The 14,263-nt window shown below is 44.6% G+C and overlaps 4 protein-coding genes and 1 non-coding gene across 11 annotated transcripts, besides 1 other annotated feature; 2 read left to right on the top strand and 3 right to left on the bottom strand.

The window, feature by feature from the left end:
• The first annotated feature begins 259 nt into the window (after positions 1–259).
• CG1965 (uncharacterized protein) lies at positions 260–4,483 on the top strand. 3 transcript variants are annotated; one of them, NM_001275396.1, is made up of 9 exons: positions 260–588; positions 647–953; positions 1,567–1,807; positions 1,865–2,047; positions 2,144–2,797; positions 2,884–3,432; positions 3,491–3,683; positions 3,753–4,076; positions 4,132–4,483. In NM_001275396.1, exons 1-3 carry the CDS (start codon positions 369–371, stop codon positions 1,568–1,570), a joined length of 531 nt encoding a protein of 176 aa, NP_001262325.1. In that variant the 5' UTR covers positions 260–368; the 3' UTR covers positions 1,571–1,807; positions 1,865–2,047; positions 2,144–2,797; positions 2,884–3,432; positions 3,491–3,683; positions 3,753–4,076; positions 4,132–4,483. The 3 variants fall into 3 exon arrangements, with proteins under 3 accessions (NP_001262325.1, NP_649689.1, NP_001246956.1); NM_141432.3 differs by having other exon boundaries at positions 647–948; NM_001260027.2 differs by having other exon boundaries at positions 647–948; positions 1,865–2,797.
• On the bottom strand, positions 4,483–7,311 carry Ufl1 (UFM1 specific ligase 1). 2 transcript variants are annotated; one of them, NM_001260028.2, is made up of 6 exons: positions 7,291–7,311; positions 7,108–7,198; positions 6,041–7,041; positions 5,513–5,984; positions 4,775–5,433; positions 4,483–4,720 (listed from the first exon to the last, which is right to left on the bottom strand). In NM_001260028.2, the coding sequence occupies exons 2-6, from the start codon at positions 7,182–7,184 to the stop codon at positions 4,581–4,583; spliced, it is 2,349 nt and encodes a 782-aa protein (NP_001246957.1). In that variant the 5' UTR covers positions 7,185–7,198; positions 7,291–7,311; the 3' UTR covers positions 4,483–4,580. The 2 variants fall into 2 exon arrangements, with proteins under 2 accessions (NP_001246957.1, NP_649690.1); NM_141433.3 differs by having other exon boundaries at positions 7,108–7,311.
• A 323-nt stretch (positions 7,312–7,634) lies between these two features.
• On the bottom strand, positions 7,635–8,346 carry asRNA:CR45908 (antisense RNA:CR45908). Its single transcript, NR_133347.1, has one exon.
• CG1943 (uncharacterized protein) lies at positions 7,718–10,840 on the top strand. Of its 4 annotated transcripts, none has more exons than NM_001275397.1 (2): positions 7,718–7,832; positions 9,749–10,840. In NM_001275397.1, exon 2 carries the CDS (start codon positions 9,778–9,780, stop codon positions 10,132–10,134), a length of 357 nt encoding a protein of 118 aa, NP_001262326.1. In that variant the 5' UTR covers positions 7,718–7,832; positions 9,749–9,777; the 3' UTR covers positions 10,135–10,840. The 4 variants fall into 4 exon arrangements, with proteins under 4 accessions (NP_001262326.1, NP_649691.1, NP_731126.1 ...); NM_141434.2 differs by having other exon boundaries at positions 9,749–10,650; NM_169166.2 differs by lacking the exon at positions 7,718–7,832 and adding an exon at positions 9,607–9,695 and having other exon boundaries at positions 9,749–10,650.
• Positions 10,763–13,246, bottom strand: Ref1 (RNA and export factor binding protein 1). The gene is made up of 4 exons (NM_143711.3): positions 12,823–13,246; positions 12,113–12,314; positions 11,681–11,878; positions 10,763–11,266 (listed from the first exon to the last, which is right to left on the bottom strand). Exons 1-4 carry the CDS (start codon positions 13,066–13,068, stop codon positions 11,112–11,114), a joined length of 801 nt encoding a protein of 266 aa, NP_651968.1. The 5' UTR covers positions 13,069–13,246; the 3' UTR covers positions 10,763–11,111.
• A 320-nt stretch (positions 13,247–13,566) lies between these two features.
• Positions 13,567–14,263: part of a mobile genetic element that runs on past the window's edge.

A 14,263-nucleotide genomic window follows, 5' to 3' on the forward strand; every position in this document is an offset into this window, starting at 1 on the left:
CGGTATCTAGGGATGAAAAGTCATCTAAGCTCTTGCCGATATTTTAATAAGACCAGTTTTATGTGTAGCTGCCCTGGGTATACAAATTAATGTATTTATCACATTTTTATTTAATTGTTACAATAGTTTCAAAATTTGTAAAGCTATTCATATTTTCAATACAGAAAAGTTTTGTAAGTGCTAGACCGAGGACCGAGAATTAACGTTCCAGCCCTGCTCGTGACTCACGTGAGCACGAGAACGACATCGAAAGATTTTCATCTCTATTACAATACGACAGCAAGAAGAAGAGATCTTGCGAAAATTCGCTTTTCTTCCGATTTTTCATTGATTAAACAAATCGCAGAGTAACAACAACATCGTGGAAAATGTCGCTTTTTCGCAAACCGAAGAAAATTCAGCGACGCGTGTTCTCCAGCAACGCTGACGAAGAGGAGGACGGCGCATCCTTGGATCCGGACGCCGAAATGGAGGCGCCACCGCCTCCCATAATTTCGGGCAAGAGGGAGAAAGAGAAGAGCCGGAAGGCCATAAAGCCGCAGGAGGACAACAGCAAGCCAAAGGCGCTGCTCAGCTTCGCAGATGATGGTGAGTGATACCGGAATATAAAAAGAGTATGGAGCCAAAATCCCCAATTCTTTTGCAGAGGATGACGGCGAGGTGTTCCAGGTGCGAAAGTCGTCGCATAGCAAGAAAGTGATGCGCATGCTGGACAAGGAACGCCGCAAGAAGAAGCGCGAGGAACGGGCGGAAAACAGCGGACATCCCGGGGGCGAAAATGGTAGTACACAGCATTTAGAGTCGTCCGGTGGCCCATCATCGGGTCCCCCGAATTCCAACTCGAATCCTGCCAATGCTGGCAGATATAAAAGTGCCAGCGATCAGAGTAAAAGTAAAAAAAGTGATAATCATATGATCCAAACCGAAATACGCACAGACGACTTTGTGGTAAGGTTATTATTATTCAATTTCTTCTACAATAATACCGTTTAACGAAATTTCAACATCAGAAATTACATTGAATTATCGTAGAACAATTAGCAGCAAAGATTAGGCTGAATGAGTTTAAATGTGTTATTAAATTAGTTGGTTTTTCTGGTCTGAAGTGCCAATTTTAAAATATTAGTAGCTTAGACGTTGATTTGCTTGGCGTTTTAACTGGTCAGTGATGGGAAGTGTCTAGGATCTGCGATCCAACTATCACTCAACATAAAATTTCCAATTATAATGCGATCTTTAAGTACTACTACTGTAACTATGACCACGAATTAGAAAATTTATCACAGAACATTCTAACTCATTCTTTCTTTGATAATAAATTGACGCATACAACTTGACCTTACCAGAAGAAAACTATTTAAATATTATGTAACATTCAAAGATATATTTTTTGAATTACCAAAAATCAAAGCCATTGCTAACGTAGTCACATAAATAGTAATTTTCCCACCATTGATAGTCGCATGTCTTCCCTTCCACAAAAGCAGCATGAATACCAATGCTTCACCCTAATCGAAGTCCTTTAGGAATCCACAATAATATAAAACTTACTTATCTTGTCCCCAGCTAGTGGTAAAGAAATCTGAGACTCCCGAGGCAATTCTGAACGGTAGAGCTGCCCTTTGCGCTGGACGGGAGGATATGAGCGATGAAGAAGACCAGCAATCCGAGGATGGTGGCCATGACAAAACGCGTCACCGTTTCTCCAAGCCAGAACATTTGAAACAGATGCTCGAAAGTGGTTCCATTCCGGATGCAGCAATGATACACGCTGCCCGAAAACGTCGGCAAAGGGCTAGAGAACAGGGTAAGATTCGACACGTTGCCACACTAGCGATGGCTTACTCTTTGTGTTATATTCCAGGTGCAGGCGACTATATACCTATTGAGGAGCCCAAGGAGCCGGCCAAGCTAAGCAACCGTCTGCCCTGCGAAGATGTTGAGGGTGATCAGTCGGATGATGAAGAACGCATGGACATGAACGATATTACGGGACGCAAAGAGCGTGAAGAGCGGCGCGAGCAATTTTATGCTGTCGAAAATGATTGTATGTAGAGGGACCAAGTCCGATTTGTGACCAGAGCCAGGCTAATTACAGGTGAAGTTTTTAGACTATTGTTAACCTTTGCTCACTCCTCTGCAGCCACCGACGGAGATTCAGATCGCGAGATGAACGAGTGGGAAAACCAGCAGATCCGCAAGGGTGTTACGGCAGCCCAGTTGGTCCATTCTCAGCATGAAACAGTGCTCTCCCGTTTTATGATCAAGCCTGCCCCGTCGGGCATCGGAACCGGCATGGACGACGGAGATTCAACAGCGGCACAGTCCACGTCCACTCTGCTGGAGCAGGCCTATGCTAAAAATGCCCTTGAGCGCACCAACTTAGCCGCAGCAGTTCGATCATCCGTCAAAACCAAGAAGGAAAAGGCCAAGGCTACAGCATTGCGAACTCCTCAGGAAATCCTAGCTGCCATTCAATCGCGTCTTAGCGAGCTTAAAGAGCGGTCGGCTGATCACAGCGCTAGTATGGCCAGGATTAGTACAGAACTAAAGGCATTAAAGCTCCAGCAGTTAGAGTGCCAGCAGAATGCACCGACAGCGGCCGCAAAGTACAAGTTTTACCAAGAAATAAAGTGCTATGTGAATGACCTTGTCGATTGCCTCTCGGAAAAAGCGCCAGTAATATACGATCTTGAGAAGCGTGCACTGCAACAGTATGGCAAAAATCAACGTTATTTGGTAAACAGACGGAGGCAGGATGTACGTGATCAGGCCAAAGAAATCGCCGAATCAGCAAGTATGAGAATTTTGTTTTTAGTCTTGTCTTAGGGAAAATAATTCGATTATTAAACTATATTAATATGTTCAATCTTCTGCTTTTAGAACCTATAACAGCTGCCTCCCGCCGAACACCTGATTATGAAGAACAAGTTCGCCGCGCAGCGGAACGGGAGGGTCGGAGGACACGTCGCCGATGCGAGCGCGAGCGCAATGATCTGCTCTCGTCCCACCTGGATGGCATGTCAAGCGACGATGAAATTGCCGATCAACAGCAGGAACTGAGTGTGACTACGATGGCGCAGATAGAATCACAGTCGGTGGACGCCCTTGAAGACGTTACCGACGACTTTAGCAAGATCGAGCTAATACTAATGAAGTTTTTTGCCTGGCGTAAAACTGACATGTCGTCATACCAGGACGCATTTGTTAGCCTGTGCCTTCCAAAAGTCTTGGCTCCGCTGGTGCGACACGAACTTGTTCTTTGGTCGCCACTGCTGGACGTGTATGCGGATATAGAAAATATGCGTTGGTATCAGGCCTGCATGCTTTATGCCTCCCAGGCAGATGAAACCGTGGAGCAGCTGAAAATCGATCCGGATATCAATCTGGTGCCGGCGCTCATCGAAAAGATTGTGCTGCCCAAGGTGACTGGTGAGTTTTACACATTAAAAAAAAACGCGAAGCGGGGTAATAAATGAATGTTTTTTAGCTCTGGTCACAGAATGCTGGGATCCATTATCTACCACACAGACCCTGAGATTGGTTGGGTTCATCAATCGATTAGGTCGCGAGTTTCCCTTGAGCGGCACAAATAAGCAGCTTAACAAACTGTTTGAATCCATCATGGAACGCATGCGGTTAGCCCTAGAAAATGATGTATTTATACCCATTTTTCCAAAGCAGTAAGTATATTATTCTTGCAAAAGATTGGCCATCATGGTCTTAATTACCGCTTTTTGTTTGAACTTTAGAGTGCAAGAGGCGAAGACCTCATTCTTTCAGAGGCAGTTTTGCAGTGGTCTAAAGCTGTTTCGAAATTTCCTAAGCTGGCAGGGCATCCTGGCTGATAAGCTACTGCGTGAGCTGGCGATTGGAGCCCTTCTGAATCGTTACCTGTTATTAGCTATGCGAGTCTGCACGCCAAACGATGCCATAAACAAAGCTTACATCATTGTAAATACCCTGCCTACAGTCTGGTTGTTACCGAACAGCGAGACCCTCAAGAACATGGAACTTTTTATAGGATATATTAAACAAACATTAGAGAACTGTGATGCAAGCAATCCAATCTTTATGTAAGTAATGAAACTCACTTTTGAGAGTTAAAAGCAATCATTTCCCTTTTTGCAGGCAATCCAGCGATAAAGCCAAGCAAATACTTCAAAGACTACATAGTTTATAAAGTGTAGGGACAAACATCGCTCACATCAATCCTAACAATCAAATACTCGTTATAAAGAAATGCACAACTTATATCGGTCTGTTAGAAAATATTGTATATAAGTAGCTTCGTAAGAGATTTATTTAATTCAAGCTTGAGCTTAACAAACTAAATGGAGAACAGCCCTTCCAAACTAATCAATTTTAAATCGTTTTTCCAACAACCCAAACCTTCGAAAGTGATAAAGCTAGGAACTCTGTTTAAGGCTCATCGTTTTGTAACTTCATGCATAGCAGTAATAAAAACAATTTATAAACTATGAAAATTTAACAAATGCAAAATCTATTGCAGACCAGAACCAATTTACATAGACGCAATTTAATGACATGGGAAGAAAGATTGGAATATAGGAGCATCATCAATCAGCCTTAGAAATCGATGCACGTGAAAAGTTTTGAGCTAGCTCCACCACTTGATTCTGCATTGTCTGCAAATGTTCGTTGGCCAGTTTTGACTCATTGCTATCGGGAATGGCCTGCAGAACTTGCAGGACCAAATCTGAAATGTATGTAAGAATTAGGTAAAACGCAAATTATGGTTGCAAAAACTCACCGTGATACCGAAGCAACAGAGCATTCTGGTCCTCGTTTAGTGAGCCGCGAATATGCTGCAGTATGGCAGAAACGAATTTTCCGGACGCGTGCAAAATGCTACCAGTGATCGTGGTGAACAAGATCAGTGCAGCCAGGTGCAGCAGCAGTGCCGGCTCGTTGCACTCTAGTAGCTGCTTCTGCAGCTTCTTTTTGTGGTCTGCGATGAGCAGGCGATCCTTTTTCTTGTCCACCTTCTTGATGATCATGCTGCAGGTCTTCAGCACCGTTTCGGTCGCCAGTTCAAAGTCGTCAATGCTCTTATTCAGGGCTTTGTTTTGCTCAAGCAACGCGGCACGGTATTGGGCCTCGCACTCCTGAGCCAACTTATTGCGCTGGTCCACATTCAGGTTGGTATTTTTCACAGTCAGATTGCACTCGCTGGCCACGTATAGCGAAAGTTCGTTGCAAATCTCATTTCCCAATGACTTTAGCAAGTATTTAACCAACTGGGTTTGCGTGTCCTGCGGAAAAAGCTTTAAGCCCTTCTCATAGAGCCTTATGTCTATCAAAAGCGTATTGATGCGATCCTGGATAGCAGCGTGTGTCTGGCGACGATTTGTCTGCGGTGTAGCCTCGAACAACTCCTGAGCACGTGCCAGGGCCGTCTGATTAAATTGGCTGTTATAAAAAGGTTAAGCAAAATTGATATTAGCACCACGCTTCTTGTTTCGATTCATATTTTTTTTATAATACGTACTTTGTATAGAGGGAAGCAATGGATTTCGACAAATGCTCCAGTCCCTCCTCTTCCAGACTCGCAGTAATCAGTTTGACGATGTCCGCTGTCTTGACTAGCTCCAATGGCTTAACTGCCTTTTTGCTTGCTCCACCGCCACCTCGAGAGCCTTGCTGTGCATCGTCCTCATCATCACTGTCGAACTGAGCTGCCGCCTTTCCGCGTTGATGCTTCTTCGTGGACTTGGTCTTGGTCTCACGCCCTTGGGCTCCTCCTCCTGCTTTGCCAGAGGACGCCTTCTTTCGCCGCTCGTCGCGCTTGTCCACCTTGCCTTCGTCCTCTAGCTCTTGGGTCGACACGTTTCCCTTTTGCGCTAGCGTCTTCTCCACAATGTACTGCTGGTATACGCCGCCATCGATGGCCGCCTTGGCCTGAGACTCTGCCAACGCTTGACACGGCTGAACCAATTGCGCGAGGTATGGTTGCGAAAATACTAAAAGTAACATATTCGTTGTAATGAAATTAAAAAAGAGTAACTCAAGTACGTACCAATGCCATCAAGATAAACAAAGTTGCTGGGATTGCTATGCTTTTGGGCCATGATGGTGCTGAAAACCTCCTCGATATCCTCCTCGGACAGATTCGATGGAAGTATGGTGGTCAGATCCAGGTACTGCTTGGTGGCACTGCACTCATTTAGCGCCGTGACCACCGTGAGCTCCACCAGTCGAGCGCCAAGGGCCACACGCTTGAGGTAGAGAAACTCTTCGTTGGGGAACTGCTTGCGAATGTAGGACTTGGCATCCGAAATTCCCAGCTTTTGAATGGCATCATACTCAAGGAAGCTGTTCTGCTTGTAGAACGAGTTCACCCAGTCAGCCTGCGTCTTGGCATAGATGTGCGGCACGTATTGGGAGTTGGCCTGCTTGGAGGTAACCTGGCCAGCTGGCGCGATTTCGTCCAGCAACGAGTAGAAGATCTTCTCCTGCACACCGATCTTCTGAAGAATCACAGCCACATTTATGGGCCTGGTAATGGCGGCCAGGGCTCCCCGAATCTTCGCTTTGCAACGTTGGATGTAGGCCTGAGTGAAGAACACCCGCGGATTTGAGGCATCCTGGCGACCCTTAATAATCTTACCTAGATGCTTTTCGACCACGTCGTGTTGCAGGAAGTCCGACGGCAGATCGAACTGGGAAGCCAATTCCGAAATGGAAACCTCTCCTCGCTGAACCAGCTTCTCGTTGATCTCCTGCGCAATATGACTGATGTAGTCCTCGTCGATTAGCTGTCCCAGTACCAGGTGTACGCTTTGATTCTCCGCAGATATTCGTTCGGCAAGCAGCTCGATTCGTGATAAATCCACATTTAGGGTTTTGCTGACCTCCACCAAGTTGGCACGACCTCCGTTCACGTACAACTCGTCCTGGATCTCGCGCTCCAGATGATCCGGCGTGATGTACTCCTTGCCATCGTTGGTGAACACCACCTCCAGCATCTGCTTCTCCAGCAGCAGCGTGACGATCTCCACGCAGTTTCGCTCCGAGAGCCTACGAAATTGGTAATGTAACAAATGTGAAAACGTAAAGCAGTAAAATAGGAGAGCTTCGCCTTACTTCTGCAGCGTAGACGTGAGCTGCGCCTTCTGAAAGTCGGCGGCCAAGCGCTTGATCTCGTCCCAGTCACTACCCATCTTGTTATGATTCGCTGCGATAGTAAAGATAAAGATATTAGACTGCTTAGATGCAATCTGAAAAAACCTAAAATGAAACGTCAACAAAACTCAAGTGTGACCTTACTGCTCACAAGGTGGTTTCACTGGTTTCAGTCAATGCACTGGTTGAACACGAGGCTAATGTCTTGAATCTGATATTCAAGAAAAATATCGATTACAACATACCCGTTACTCAGCTACAGGGCGTTTAAATAAAAATATAAAAACTAGAAGTCAAAGCATAATTCAGCATAAATAATCTTGTACTGATCAACAACCGAGATGATATAGTAATGAACGTCTATGATTTAGATTTAGTTATTAAACAGTAATGAAGTACTTTTTTTCAAAAGTTGCAATTCTCTTTCATAGATGGCGTGTTGAGCAATCTCGACACTTAACAGTGCCAGGATACACTGCTGTTATATCAAATGGGACCAGACTAGAAAAGCTTCCCCTACGAACAGAAGACAGATTTTCGGTTAATTCCAATACTCTGCTCCGGTCACTTTACACCATATTTGAAATCAACGTTCGTTGGCAAGTGCGCGTCGTTTCCGCATCTCTTATTCGCAAAGTTAAAGCCAGACTTCTTCGAGTAGAGCCGTATTCCGGAGTCCTTCCAAGGTAAGCGTGACTTGGGTGTCGACATGCTGGGCCCACAGATAGTTGGTTGACAGCGGGTTTGCGAGATAAATCAATATTTTCGCAGACCAACACTTTTCACTTGTGTCATGGAATTTCGTACACCGAGCGCAAGCGCTGTCTGTGTGTGCGTGCGTTTGTGTGAGTGCAGCTGCTTTTGAATTTTATTTAGCACAGCTGCCATATGCATTATAAATAACACATCCTCTGTGGAAGTGGAAGATTCCCGGTTTGTGGCTCGGTCTTTTGGGCTATGGCCCACGACGGGGCAATCTCCGGCTGCCGCTCCTTTTGGGCGGCCATATTGTTCGGGTTCTGAGTGCTTCGCTTTAGTCAGGCGATTATTGCATGCACCTAGGTACGAAAAACTAACCGAAAGCAGTTTGAACCGAATCTCAGTAGCCTGCTCTTGAAGTGGCTGTTGTTTACTTCGCTTTCTGGTCGGCCAGTTTCCGTGTGCATCGCCGTTTTTAGTCTAATCGATGATACGTTTTAAGTAGGTCTGCCGAAACTGGATTTGTCTAATGTGTTTTGGCCATAAACATTCACTTGGTCAACAAGTCGCGGCGATGGCAGCAGGCCGAAATTTCGAGTTTTAACCAGATTGCTCATTACTCATAATTTCAGCACCAATACAAGTAGAAAGCACAGTTAATGTGATTCTCGTATGCATGCAGATGTGTGTGTGTGAGAGCCGGCAATCGCCCTAGGGAAGCAAAAACAACAAGTACAGTGGAAAGGGAACACGGCAATCAGTCTCTGTTATTGCCTTTCTGCACTGAGAGAAAATGCTTGTACGATGTCATTTTTTGCCAGCTAATTTGTTTTCATTGTTACGCCTTATATCTATCTCTCTCTCTTTGGTGTTGTTTTAGTTATGTAAATAAAATTTTAGATATCCATTCGATTCATCATAATAAATTTAGATGCGACCGTATTTTGTTCTGTGCAGTACGTTGGTAGTGTTTTTTGCCCAGGTGGAAAGCGTTCAACTGTGGGAATCGAAATCGCTTGTGAGCCTTCTAATCTAGAGATCTTTGACTCGGTGCGGTCATTCACATTGCTTTGTTTTCCCGTACCCCAACAAAATTGCCAGTGTGTGTGGCCTGTGTTTGTTGTTGTCGCCAACAGCCACCCCAAATGGGATACACCCCAGGCGGGAGTTGGGCGGAATGTGCCTCCCCCAGCGGATGACGCATCATTACAAATGCTTCTTCACCGCACTTGCCTCAGATGTCATCGCCTGGGAGGCGACCTCTTTTCCGCCATAAGCGAGGCAAAAAATCATTACGAAACTAATATTTGTCATTTGCATCTTGGATGCGAGGAAGTGTGTTTTATAGATGATATGTAAAGCATATTATTTTCATATATACATATAACCCACTTTCTATTAACTTAATTAGTTTCTTAATTGACCACTCTGACTATTGGCACTTTATATCACCAAAGGACTTTATTGTTTGAACTGTAGTCAATGGTCAATGCCCAAACGCACTTTTTGAGCCCACTGTGCGAACGCCTAACACAAAAACGGAGAAATGAACAATGGCAAAAACAACAACGAAAGTGCGACAGCCACAAAACGCGCAATTACAGTTAACGGCAAAGTTAAAAAGTTGAGGGCAGCGCAGCAAGAAAAATAGATGAGTTTCTATATACATACATACATACATATGTGTGTAGAGAAACCGTCGATAAGGTGGCAGAAGGGCAGAACAAATGGGTCTCTCGTTTTCACTCCACTTCGCCAAGATTTGCCAGTGGTGGGGTGATGTCGGATGACGGGCGTCATTGTGCCGGGCGTCACATCCGCAAGTGGCGTGACTGAATTTGTAGTCTAGGGTACTCGTATTTCCGACCGCATCTGATTCACTTTTCATTGTTATGCATTGCAGTCACTGAAACCACAACCAGCAGCGACAAAATGACATCCACCGAGCTGAAAATCGGCCTGACCACCAGTGCCCGTCCCTCCAGCCGAGTGCTGAAGCCCCCAGGCGGCGGACACACCAATATCTTCTCGGAGCCCGACGTGGCCGTTCCCGCCCCGCGTGCCAAGTACAACCAACAGAACTCCTCAAACCTCAATGCCTGCATGGGCTCCACGGATCCCAACAAGGTGGTGGAGAAAATTCGCGAAGAGGTCTCCATCCAGAAGGAGGAGGCCAAGTCCGCCCCACCCAGCCAGCCCAAGGAGCCGGCGAACAAACCAGCGGCCACAAATGGAGAGGCACGCGGCCGAGTTCCACCCGGCGGATTCTCGTCGGGCGGATTCTGGTAGAGGGAGGAAGGAGGGAAGGAAGTGTGCCCGGGAGCAGAAGCAGCTGCCAAGCATTTAATGACTCACCATCACATCCTCAGACCGACATAAGAATCATAAAACTATAAATATACATAACTCGCTTATAACATACGTATACACCTATATTTAGAGGCGCATTACCTATATTAACCTGCTGATCAGCCGAAGAAGAAGGGAAACTGATTATATTTTGCCAAGCAGCACTCCAAGTCGTTCTTCCTTTCGCCCTTTCATTTTCATGTCCCACATTTGTTCTATTGTCTAAGTAACAGGTTTAAAATGTCTAACGAAATTGTTGAAATTAAGTAACTCGTGATTCCGCCCCACAAATACGGATGATATGGATTGACTTTGCTAAAATCTACCACCTACTAAGCCTAATTTAGCATTTGTACTTAAAGTGTCCAATCGAATCTTCTTATAGTCTGTAAAATTCGTCCAAACGAATACCAATATAACCATCGATGTATTACTCCAAATAAAACATTTAATTGTAAGTGATGGCTCTTTTATTTTTGCAAGTTGATGGAGATTCTTCGGAGTCCGCCGCCGCCTAGTAATTAAACAATACTCCTAGCCTATTGAGTCAGTAAATACAATTCGATTTGGTCACGAAATTAATTCTAGTATTTATTACAATTCAGTTTAATTTGACAAGGTCCATCAATTTATCGTCGAACTTGATAAAGCGCATTTCTAAATACAATAAATACAGCATCAAATGTATTTCAGTTATCTTAACATCCGCCGCATTGGCAAAACTAACAATTAATGGATAAATGCGCAAGTGGTTGATTGATTTGATGTCCGATGCTTTCAAAGATCTGCTCCTGGGCGCGGCGTTGTCGATGCGTTTGCATTTATGTACCATGCGGGGGGTGTCCATATGGTAGGCTTAAAACTATAGATTGGGCTGCTCTTCTATTCTTGTTAGACTAATTCAGACTATTCACTATTTAGATCTTCATGTCGTTGATGTATGAGTCCAGTTCGGCGTCCAGCTCCTCAGCAGTGGGCGGGGCCTTGCGCTCCCGTCGCTGGCCGCCTGCCGCCGGCTTGCCACCGACCGGACGTTTGAAGCCGCGACGCGCCGTGCCACCAGCTTGGCCACCTAAAAAACAGTTCGGAATGATAGTGTAAGCATTGGAGCAAGGATGGATCGTCATGGGACCGTATCATGGTCATTATAGAAAGGTAAGCTTTCATATGTGGAACTGACCTAGTAACGTAGTTTACCCAACAAACATCGTATTAAATCGAAACAAAAGTTTGAATAATTACAAAAGCTGTTGACAAGAAAACATAACAAAGAAAGGAAAGTATTTCGTATAAAAAGTCAAGTAACAAAATTTGAAACCTAAGACATACTAGGTAATCGAAATAAATAGGCATTTAAAAATCTTTGTGGGAATGGGGATAGATCCAAAATTGATCTGAAATAGTTTTAAATGAACGATGTTTGTGGTAAAAATAAACGAAAATGGGCATCATTCACGGTCCCTGCTGTAGCATTTTGGATACGCACCACCACGCTTGAATGAAGTTGGTGCAGTACCACCCACGCGACGCTTGACATCGGTGGCGGCTACGGGACGGGTCAACACGGCCACGTCTGAGACGGCCAGCTGAATGGTCATAGGGCGTCCGTCCAAAGGTACGCCATGGTACTGTTTAATGGCCTTCAAGGCGTCGGCGCGACGTTCGAAAATCACGTCAGCGGTGCCTGCAAAGAAAAGTGAATAAATCAAATACATGGCAATAGCTTTAAATTTCGGCATAAATCAAAATACTAAATAAAAACCGCAGCTTCATCGGATGATCTGATCTGTTATCAATTCAAGCCGATTTATATTACTTGGAATGTCTGTTACTGAACCATTCTGCCGCCATTTTATGAACAGCATGTACCGAAATGTTTCACCTAACGACAGGTAGCTGGAGTAGTACTAGCACTTACCCAACGAGCGACCGGAGCGATCGTAGTGCACTGCCGCCTTCTTTATCGGACCAAAGTCGTTGAAGAGCTCCTTGATGTCCGTGTTGGATACGCCGTAGTCCAGGTTACCGACGATGAGGCGGGTGGGTCCAGATCCTCCACCGACGGCACCCCTCTTCGGTCCGTCGTACATATCGTGCTTCCAAGCGCTGTTCACATCGCCCTAGAGGTGGGGGTAGTATTAGGTAGAAGGTAGATGGGTATGTCTTCGAACGCTGCGCGTATCAACTATATGTATGTGGCGGGAGTAGCCGTTGCAGTAGCAGTTGCATCGTATCCTAGCCACAAGAGAGGACAGCCATATTGAGCGGAGACACTAGAAATGCTTGTTAACTGGGTATGGTTCACGTGGAAAACGTGAGGCGTGAGACGTGAGGAAAAATAAGTTAAGACACAGGTGTCGTCTGTTTGGTATTCTGTAAAAACGGGGTTAAAGGAACTTGAACTTGAGGCTCTGCTCGGGCTCGAAGAGTTGTTCCGTCCGTTGGAAGGCGCATGGTGGCCATTTTGATTTTGGTTTAGATTCTGAGTCTGTTTTTCGCTTCCAAGCACTGTTGTGCGGATCATGGGCCGCAAGACACTTGCTTTGGTAGTGCTCTGTCCTGGTGAACTGAGCACGGGGATGGTCTGCTCCGGCTGCTCCGTTTGGCCATTGAAACGCAATGAATTACCCGTGGGAACTTGGCCTTCTGAACGGCTCCGGCGGCCACTCCTCCTCGCGGGCCCTTGAGCACGCTTCCTGGCTTCCTGGGCGAGCCGCCGGCATTGGCTCCGCCGCGGCGGGCTCCACCAGCAAAACGCTGCTGTCCGCCCGTTTTTCGGGCGCCACCTGGTCCGCCGCGGGCGGCTTGCGGCTTTTTTTGCGAGCGTGTGGACTTAATGATGTCGTCGAGGCTCATTTCAATTTTGTCCACCATCTTGCTTATTGCGTGCTGTATTGACTACTTGGAGATCGTTTAAAGTCAAGGGAAAGATTGGGTCTCTGCTTGCTACTGAAGAATGTGTTTAAAGCGTTTTTTTTTTAAGGAGGAGCGCGTGGAATTTCACAAAACTTTGCAAAAACGACGCACACAGATCTACACAATCGCCATATTGGTTCAGAGGAAAAAAGTGTTGAATAACGGTGTGCGTCAAGATAACGACGACAACGAGTTGTCAACGAAAATGAAACGGCGAAATAGGGTAAATACGGAAATTATATAAACATAAAATATAACATAACATTAAAAATTATTATAATTCATATTCACGAAATATCCTAATAATATGGGAAATATCCACTTTTGAAAATGTTTAGAACCATAATAAATATGTGATTATAATAATGTTGTGATTAAATGTTGTGATTAAAATGACTATGATCTTGGAAAATTATTTGGAATGATTACCTCCCATCTAAGTTTTTTTTTTCTCTCTTTTTATTTACAATCTGTCTTAAAAAAGTATGACAATAAGTACATTTTATAATTAATCTTATATTAACAGAGGCAGTAGTTATCCATTAATCCCTACTACATACTCTAGGCATAACATGTTTTAATACTTAAAACCTGTCAGGGAGGTCTAGCACGTAAAATCTTTTAAGTCTTCTGACGTTGTTATTACGTTTTACCAAACTTAAGGCTAAGTTATTTTCATGTGTTCTTAGTCTGTCTATATATTTTTTAATATGTTTTGCTATTTCTTCTTTAACATAAGGGATTCCTAAGTCTTTATGGATACTTGCATTTGAAATAAAAATTGAGCATCAACAATTTGTCTTAATATTTTTGATTGGTAGCGTTGTAGAATCTAAATATTTGAATTGCTGGTATAAGTTTAGTATGGCTTTGTATAAACGGACTTTATTTTCCAGAGTGGTTGCAGATTTTCGGCAACCAGCAACCAGGTCATCTTCAAACTTTTTAGATTTAGTTGCTGGCGCTTTGCTTTTATGTGTTTTTTCACGTTAGTCTGGGATCGAGGTGCAAGCCAAGGTACTTTATGCAATTACTTTGTGGGCAGTCATCTCTTCTTAATGCAAAAGTTATTTGCGCAGATTTCAGGGCGTTGACATTAATTTTCCAAAGAAGAAACCAGCGTAGCTCTGCTTGCAGGAGTTGTGAGGCTTCT

Source organism: Drosophila melanogaster, chromosome 3R (genome assembly GCF_000001215.4).
Source record: "Drosophila melanogaster chromosome 3R".
NCBI lineage: Eukaryota > Metazoa > Arthropoda > Insecta > Diptera > Drosophilidae > Drosophila > Drosophila melanogaster.

Excerpts from the sequence above, each read along its gene's own strand:
- Ref1 (NM_143711.3), bottom strand. The coding sequence starts at position 13,068 with ATGGTGGACAAAATTGAAATGAGCCTCGACGACATCATTAAGTCCACA. Across the intron at positions 11,879-12,112 it reads TCGCTCCGGTCGCTCGTTGG|GCACCGCTGACGTGATTTTC; the intron begins GTAAGTGCTAGT and ends TTTTCTTTGCAG. Across the intron at positions 11,267-11,680 it reads AACTTCATTCAAGCGTGGTG|GTGGCCAAGCTGGTGGCACG; the intron begins GTGCGTATCCAA and ends ACTGTTTTTTAG.
- CG1943 (NM_001275397.1), top strand. The coding sequence starts at position 9,778 with ATGACATCCACCGAGCTGAAAATCGGCCTGACCACCAGTGCCCGTCCC.
- CG1965 (NM_141432.3), top strand. The coding sequence starts at position 369 with ATGTCGCTTTTTCGCAAACCGAAGAAAATTCAGCGACGCGTGTTCTCC. Across the intron at positions 589-646 it reads GCTCAGCTTCGCAGATGATG|AGGATGACGGCGAGGTGTTC; the intron begins GTGAGTGATACC and ends ATTCTTTTGCAG. Across the intron at positions 3,684-3,752 it reads ATACCCATTTTTCCAAAGCA|AGTGCAAGAGGCGAAGACCT; the intron begins GTAAGTATATTA and ends TTTGAACTTTAG.
- Ufl1 (NM_001260028.2), bottom strand. The coding sequence starts at position 7,184 with ATGGGTAGTGACTGGGACGAGATCAAGCGCTTGGCCGCCGACTTTCAG. Across the intron at positions 5,985-6,040 it reads TGTTTATCTTGATGGCATTG|TATTTTCGCAACCATACCTC; the intron begins GTACGTACTTGA and ends TGTTACTTTTAG. Across the intron at positions 4,721-4,774 it reads TCTGTTGCTTCGGTATCACG|ATTTGGTCCTGCAAGTTCTG; the intron begins GTGAGTTTTTGC and ends CATACATTTCAG.